The following is an 8,483-nucleotide window of genomic DNA, read 5'->3' as shown; positions in this document are numbered from 1 at the left end:
GGACATTAAACTTTTTATTATTATAGTAATATTATTCAAACAAAGGTCGCAATACTCATAGTATTTTTCCAACTAAAGCATCACTGAATGAAAAACAAAAACATAAGAAACTTGAACTTATGCCATGAAGAGAACAAAGGTAACACACAAATTACATATATGGATAACATCAGATTTAGTTGTAGGCATCAGGGTTGGCCACGAGGTAGGCTTCAAGGAGCTTGAAAAGACCGGAAGCCTTCTCTTTGCCAGCTTTAATATGCTCTTCCTTGATCTCAACATCACCCTTGGCATGGTAGTGGCTAGTGGTTTTGATGACGGATCCTCCATTTGGTGATGCGATCAATTTGGTCTCATAAGTGATCTTCTCAAGCTTATCAGACAAGGTATCTCCTTCAATCATAGAGTAACTGTATGTAAAGTTGTCTTTGTCAATCCCATTGATCCTTTGCTTAACATACCCGTATTGGCTGCCTACAAATGAATTAAAACATAAATTAGTACAAAAAAAGTCGTTAATAACTTTGAGTTCATTCAAGTGTAAAACAGACGAAAAGAGGGGGAGAGTAATGAAGGTTGTTTAACCTTCACCAAAGGTAACTTTCTTGATGGTTCCAACACCTCCATCGCCTTCGATGATTTCAGTGCTTTTAATTGCTTGTGGAGCAATCTTCGGGATGAGGTTATCACCATCGAGGATAAAAGCCTTGAACAATCTAGGTGCAGGGATGACAGAGATGAACTCGGTTTCATATGTGAAAACACCCATGATGAACTTTGGATTTGGAAAATGATTAAAGAAAAAGAGTATACTAAGACACTTGTCCAACTACGATGAGGTTTTGAGTTGGAGAGGAAAGAATGCTGAGGGTGGTATTTATAGATCACAAGTAAGAGTCTGATGCTGAGGTGTGATGGCGGTCCTTCTTGTTTTGTCTACCAGTTTATGCGAGTTGGTACTACAATTCCATCCGATATGTCCAAAACTATCAAGGAGAGCACTAGGGGCCGAATTATTTTCAACACTTTGCCTTTTGATTCTGCACTAGACAAAAGATTGATTGGGATCAGGCTCTGTGTAGTCTTTAACTCTTTTACATTTTAATTTGAATTTTCAATTGATTTGCAGTTTTTCAAATGGTTGGCCTTGAAAGTCAAATTAACTGAAATATTTTTAAATGGATCTAATGTCTGTATCAAAATTTGTTAAAATAAATTTATATATCTAAATGTCTGTATCGAATGGATATATCAAAATACATTAAATGAATTAATGATTGAATTTTCAATCCATTTGCAGTTTTTCAAATGGTTGGCCATAAAAGTCTAATTATCTGAAATATATTAAAATGAATTGATGTACCTAATGTCTGTATCGAAATTTGTTATAATAAATTTATATACCTAAATGTCTGTGTCAAATGGATATACCAAAATATATTAAATGAATTAATATACTTAAATGAAGATTACAAAGTGTATCAGGATATATTATATGAAAAAAATAAGTTAACCTAAATGTCTATAACAATTTGAAAAAAAAAATGTCTATATCAAAAATATACTATAATAAATGAAAAGAAAATTAGGATAAATGTAATTAATACATTAAAACTAGAAAGAAAAAGACAAATTAAATATTAAAATATAATCAATATATGAGGTGATTAAATGTATGATGACATGGACATTGAGTTAATTGACTAAAATTCGTTTTTTAATCTTACATGATGTTTTAGTCTAAAAATGATATTTTTCAAGGATTAAAATAAAGTTTTCTATTAATAAGGGGAAAATGTTGGAGAGCTTAATTTGCTTTAATACTTTGACTGTAAGAATTGAATAAGCTGTTATTACTGCATATTTAGATTAACACATTAAAATTCGTATTTCATTATTATCATGTTTTTAGATTAGTCAAACAAGAATCTCCACGAAGGGATGTTTAATTTCTCAAATCGTAAAGGTCAGCATCATGGGTGTTGTCACATAGGAAACTGAATTCAGTTCAGTCATTTCTTCTACTGAGTTATTCAAAGCCCTTGTTCTTGATGCCAATAACCTCGTGTCATAGATTGCGCAAGAAGTAGTCAAAACTGCTGAAATTCTTGAGAGCAACTCCATCCTACAAAGGCAATTGTTGTCCAGAGTATTGAGCTAAGACAATTACTGTTTTAGTGAACTGTAAATGACCTACAAATTATTTTTGCATTGTGACGTCATGATGAAGTCAGCATGACATCATATTGCCTCAGGTGCAAAGGCGCAAGAATGACTGATTGCTAAGTCTAATAGGTTGGGCCCACTGATTTGGGTGGGTTGGAGTTGTTTTTGTTGGGGTAGGGTGATTGAATCACCCAATTGCAAAGGCAATTGGGAGAGGTGAAGTTGCTCTGATGAAGATGGAGGTGTAGGAACTATCAAGAAGACCAGCTTTGGTGAAAGGTTTGTTTAATTTCTATCAAAAAGTATGTTAACTTGTTAATTTGCCTAATTAACAAGTTAATGTATTAAGAGAACTAGTGTCGATGCAAATTTCCGCTATCTTCAGTCTTGACGAAAATAAACTTGCAAAACAATTAACATATTTGATCAAGGACCTAAGCCTTACGCGCCCACGAGCTTTTGGGGGGGGGGGGGTGTGGTTTAGGCCAATGGATCTCCAATGCTTAAGTCAGTTTCTTTGAGAGAGTAAAGTGTTTAGGGCTTTTTTAGGGTAGCAAAAGCTTACCAAAATTTGGTAGAATATAGGGGTATTTATAGGGATAGGGTTTATGGAGAAATATTTTCAAGATATTAAATAGGAAATAATATCTTGAGGTAATGGAGTAATTATCCCTAATTGATTTAAATTGGGATTACTTACTTGATTGGAGTTAATCTTTAATTGAGAATGTATTAAAGATAGGATTTGGGTAATTAATCCTTATCTTTAATGTTTTGATTTTTCCTTGCCAAGGGCAGGTGAGCTTGGGCAATTGTATTCAGCTACTGAGACCTTCAGGGATGAGAGCTGAACATGGGAACATCTAAAAAGCCTGCCCATTTATTGAAGGCAATCTTGTTTTTCTCAGGCAAAAGTCCACGTGTCCCCTTTAGAATTTTGAGATTATTTTAAGCTCCACAAATGCCCCCACACCTGTTTGGCTGCACATAGGAAAAGGGCAGTGGGTGTAGAAATCCCAAGCTGTGTAGGCTTGTAGAGTTGTTTCCCAATTTGAACTTGATCTCCTTTCTTGATTTGGAGATAGACTTCTTTTAGGAAAAGGAAACCAATTGCCCTCAATACCTATTTAATTCTGCCATAAGCAGGGGATTAAATAAATTTAGAGAATAATCATTATTCCAACAAGGAAGAGAAACCAGAGGAAATTTTGCTTCCCCCTCCCCTAGCTTTCTTCTTCTTTTGCCCTTGCAAAGAGTTGTCTCTCATTGTTGTCTTTCTTCTTCGTGCTGCACCAAGGTAAGAAAAAATTGAATTTTTGGGAGTCTTGGGACTGGAAAAATTGGCTCAACGGGGGACAAAGAAGTGCGGCTAACGTGGCAGGGATGCCATGGGGCTGCAGTACACAGTGGTAGTGTGGCATGGGTTTGGCTTGGTGCGTAGCTGGCGTGGGCCAGGCGATGGCTCAGCATGGGCCAAAGGCACATGGGCGAGGTGCTAGGCTTAGGCCTGCTGGAGCGTAGGAAAGAGGCGCGGGGCGCTCACCCCCCTTTGCAGGTAGACTGGGTCGTGGGCCATTGGGCCTACTTAAAGCATTGCTGGGCACATGCCTATGCAAAGGTGAGGTGAGAGAATGGGAGAGTCCGGCTTGAGCCGACTCTTGGGTCTCGGTGGCTTAGGCCGAGGGCTCTAAACCTGCTTGCTTAGGGCGCCTGGCGCACGAAGGAAGGGGGAAGAGGAGGCGTGGGCCTCCCCCAGTGTTGGGTCGTGCTGCTTGCGAGTAAAAGGGCTGGGCCATAGGGTCTGGCGTTGGGGCACAAGGCTCTCGGTCATTCAGTTTTTATTTATTTTTTGTTTCTCTTCTCACGAGCTACCTTCTACATATTTTTCTTTGTACTTTTTGCAGAGACTTTGAGATGTCTTCCTATTATTGAAAAAGTGAGGAGTATTCTCCACCTTTATACCGTCAAGATAGGCTACTTCAAGGCTACGCATGTCAAGATCAATTCCGATGAGCTGTTCCAGGATTTTCTTGAGGCGTATTAGCATGCGATTCAGTTATGACGCCGCGTCAAGCAGGTGAAGGATGATAGCGGCCATGAACCGTGTGGCAAGGGTGCCATTGCTAGGAATATTGCTTATCAAATTCTATCATTATTATTTTGTGTTGGGATTTACCCTTTCTATACCGCGTCTTTTTCAAAAGATGATCTACTCTATGAAATGCGAGCCTGCTTAGTGCTTCTCGAATGCAATTTGTGTGTTGGTAGGGTTTTTCAACTTGAGCAGGTTCTTTGATCTTGGCTTGACCATAAATGAGTTCTGGTACTTCTTTGAAATCGGCCATAAGGAAGGCGTGGGGTAGCTGAAATCTCGCCATAGGCTACTTGATGCTCCCTACAAAGGTGATCATGAGTGGGTGAGGGACACCTTGGAGGTGAGTAGAGATTGGAAGTTTGACTCATCTCCTGAGCTGCGCATTCCAACCGTCTTTATTAGTGGTAAGTGAACTGATTCATTTTTGGTCTACTTGAATTTTTGTTGAGCTGCTCTATGACTTTAGTTTGCTGACTGTCTTTCTTACTTTGTGTAGATTCGAAGTGTGGCTCAACTCCAAGAACTTCGATATATATGAAGAAAGTGCACGTTGGATTGGTCATTCCTCATGAGTACCGTGAACAGCATTGGCTGCTCAGTTCTCTTCGTCATGAGAAATGCGGGCTACCTCTAAAAAATTGAGATAAAGCGGATAAAGGATGAGGTGTGTGCTCGTCCAATCGCTGTTATAGAGCCTGCTGCCAATTAGGGTGGAAAGAAGAGGTATTCCTCACTTGCTTGTGAACCTTCGATTGAGAAAAAGCCAAGGACTTCTTTTACTACTCTCGGGGGCTTGTTTGCTGCTGAGAAGCTTATAATTGATTTGACTTCTCCAAAGGGGACGAAAAAGTTCGTTAAGCCTGAGCATGTGAAACATGTTGCTCCTAAGGTGGCCATGTTCATTGCTAAGAGGATTGCCTGGCAAAAAGGTTCGGTGGTGCCTTCAGTGTCTGGGTTTGTGTCGAAACGCGCGTCAGGAGCTATACCCTATTCGACCTCTGTAAGGCTCGCCTTTATGAAGAGCGGGAAGGAGGATTATATTGCAAATGTGGCACCTGGTCATATTCCTCATTCTGCTACGACTGGTTCTTCTGCCGGGAAAGGTAAAACTGCTCGCACGGGCAATTGTGAGGGATCCATCGAGTCTGAGGCTGGAGAGTTTTTCAAGGTTTGTGCTTTGCTAAAGGCTGACCTGCTTGAGGACGTTAATGCATGCGCCAAGTTTGTTGACAGTGTTGTGAAAGTTATCATCCGCTCATACTCTTTTGCAAAGCATCCTACCTACTCAAGGAGGTCCTCCTTGATTACTTTGATCCTGGCAGTTGAGTTTATGCGCGTTGACAAGGATGCTGTTAAGTGTGCTAAGGAGGCCGAAATGGTGTTGATGGCTCAGCTTCGTTCGGATGCTGAAAAGATTGAGAAGCTCAAATCTGAACTATTCGTTTTGAATAGGTCTAATGTCTCTACCCCCACTTCCATGTAGTTGGAGTTCGCTCATCATGAGGTTTTCCATTTGAAGGCTAAGCTTAGTGTGACTCAGGCGGTGTTGGAAACTACAGAGAATGAAGTCAATCGTGTTTCTCCGATGGTCGAGGACCTTGAGCGTGTCAATTCGAAGCTACGATCTGCTTGTTTCATCTTAAGGAGGTTGCTAGTAAGCTTGAGTCCAAGAAAATGAATCTGCAAAGTGCGTTATCTGCTAGCAATAACCTGATAAAGGAACTGGATAAGCTGCAGGTTGCTCATATTGGGCTTGTTGAGGAGAATGTGCAGCTAAAGAATGAAAAGGCCAGTCATGAAGTCGCACTTGCTTCTTGTTAGGCCGATTTCTACAAGCTTGGCTATGTAGACCATCTTTAGGGCAGGTCGTTGGATTATGAGTTTTTCGAGAATGACTTCGAGACTTTCTCTATTTCTCCAGTTGATTTGCTTGATTTGTCTTTTAAGGCTGCCTTGGTGGAGCAACTGAGGGTCAGGCAGTCCAGGCAAGGGCAGCTAAGGATGAACTGATGGAAGCTTTGGCTGTTAAGAGCAGTGTGGCTACTGAGGCGTGGTAATCGAGGAACCAGTGGTTGCACAGGCTGCCAATGAGTAGTCTTTTTGCTTAGACTTAGGAATTTTCTTCTTTTCCTTTTTGTTATGCTTTATTTGAACTTTGCTGGCCTTCGAGCCGGTTTAGCAATTTACTAGAAATTTAATAAACAGATTTCCTTCCTTTGCTTCAACCCTTCTATTTTTCCATGTCTTTTGCGAAACTTTACCGTAGGATGCGTGGCTGGGTAAGCTGCTTTAACAAAGCAATCGATCCCATGTCATCACTTAGGTTTTAGTTTCGGCTTCGGGGCTTCGAGAGCCTTGCCTGCTTGAGACGACTTGCAAAGCTTTACCGTTAGACGAGCAGTTGTATTGGCTATTTTGATGGAGCAGTCAATCCCACGTTGTCACTTTAGGCTTTAGTCTTGGCTTTGGGGCTTCTAGAGCTTTACCTACAAGAGGAAAAAGGTGAGAAACTTTTAACTTATAGAGCTGGCGGCCAAACTCGTTGCCTCCGAAGGAAACAAGCGAGTCCACGTAGCTACTATAGTCGTGAATCTCACCTTTAGTGGTTTATTAAGCTTCGGTCTTCCTAAGGCTTGTTGCGAAAATTTTAACTTATAGAGTTATCGGTTGAACTTTTGTTTCTCGTAAAAAACAAAGGAAATATGTGTAGCTGCTATAGTTATACCTCGCGTTTAAGTGGCTTCTTGAGCTTTAGCCCTCTCGGGGCGTGTTGCGATTTTTTTTTAACTTATAGAGCCGTCGGTCGAACACTTGTTTCTTGTAGAAAGCAAATGAGATCTGCATAGCTGCTATAGTCGTACCTTGGCTTTGAGTGGCTTCTTGAGCTTTAGTCCCTGCAAAACTTAAACCGTAACACCTCCATAACCTCCTGAACCTCATCTTCCTTAGCTCTACAAAAAATAACTGCATCGTCTACAAAGAATAAATGAGATAGAGGCATCGCACCAGGTACTACTTGCACCCCATGTAAGGATCCCCGTTCCTCCCTCGTACGTAACAATGTCGAAAACCCTTCAGCACAAATTAAAAACAAGAACAGGGACATAGGGTCCCCTTGCTGTAACCCTTTGTGGGTTGAATGAATCCAATGAACGCTACGTTAATTAACACACTGTAAGATACCGTAGTAATACATTCTGCAATATGATGACAAACCTCAGGTGGGAACCCCATAGCATCTATCATTGCCAATGAAAAAAACTTCATTCCTCACGATCATAAGCCTTCGCCATATCTAACTTCATTACCACCGAATCCTCATCATCATCTTGTTGGTGATTGAGTGAATGTAAGTTCTCATGCGCCACTAAGATATTATCATGAATATGTCTCCCAGCCACAAACATCAATTGATTTTGACTAATAAGCTGCGGCATAGCCACCTTCATCTGATTCGTCAAAAGCTTTGCAATCACCTTACAAACCACATTGCACAAGGATATAGGTCTGAACTGAGTCATCCGTCTCCGACTAGGCACTTTCTGAATTAGAACCAAGTGAGTCTGATTCAATTTCCATAGGAGCCTCCCAAAGAACCAGAACACCTTTACCATGTTCACAAATATCCTTACCAACCACATCCCACTATGCATGATAGAAACTTCCAGTAAACCCATTCGGTCCTGGAGACTTATCAGCCGGAATTTGAAAAATAATTTGTTGCTCCTCTTCTTCCAAAATCGGCCGCATAAGTTGTCTCCTATCCTCCATCAAAAGCCTAGTCTCAACACATTCTGTTATCTCTGGAACCCTACACGGATTGCATGTCAAGAAAAGATTTTGAAAGTAGCCCACTACAATCAAATCCACCTGAGAAGGATCAGTACGCCAGACTCCTTGATCACCCTCCAATCCCAAAATTTTGTTACACCGCCGCCGTTTCACAGTATGTGCGTGAAAAATTTTCGTATTTTTATCAAACCATTGATTCTAATTAAATTGTTTTACCAAGTATATCGTCGGCCAAAATTAAACTTTTTATCTTTTCTTCTCAATCATTTGACCAAACTTCTTGTTCTGAACAAGTTGAGCTCAAGTTTACATCGGAGAACACGTCTGCACATTTGTTAATTTGAGGGGGTTTTTATTCAAGGAATTTTGAGGTGAAATTCATGAAATTGGAAGGGAAAAATAATACTCCAAGGTAAATATCATCAAATAA

General features: G+C 40.4%; 1 protein-coding gene across 1 annotated transcript; it reads right to left on the bottom strand.

Moving 5' to 3' along the window:
- LOC103937958 (major allergen Pru ar 1) lies at positions 1–862 on the bottom strand. Its single transcript, XM_009347945.3, has 2 exons — positions 586–862; positions 1–474 (listed from the first exon to the last, which is right to left on the bottom strand). Exons 1-2 carry the CDS (start codon positions 767–769, stop codon positions 176–178), a joined length of 483 nt encoding a protein of 160 aa, XP_009346220.1. The 5' UTR covers positions 770–862; the 3' UTR covers positions 1–175.
- Between the last annotated feature and the right edge of the window lie 7,621 nt (positions 863–8,483).

This window comes from the organism of the source record quoted next, unplaced genomic scaffold (assembly GCF_019419815.1).
Source record: "Pyrus x bretschneideri cultivar Hongxiangsu unplaced genomic scaffold, Pyrus_bretschneideri_v1 Contig21, whole genome shotgun sequence".
Classification (NCBI taxonomy): Eukaryota; Viridiplantae; Streptophyta; class Magnoliopsida; order Rosales; family Rosaceae; genus Pyrus; species Pyrus x bretschneideri.
Note: the sequence above shows the minus strand (reverse complement) of the source record. Positions and strands in the feature narration are given on the sequence as shown.

What these genes read in the sequence shown, in the direction of transcription:
- LOC103937958 (XM_009347945.3), bottom strand. Translation starts at nt 769, where the DNA reads ATGGGTGTTTTCACATATGAAACCGAGTTCATCTCTGTCATCCCTGCA. An exon ending in GAAAGTTACCTTTGGTGAAG is followed by an intron (nt 475 to 585) that starts GTTAAACAACCT and finishes ATTCATTTGTAG; the next exon opens with GCAGCCAATACGGGTATGTT.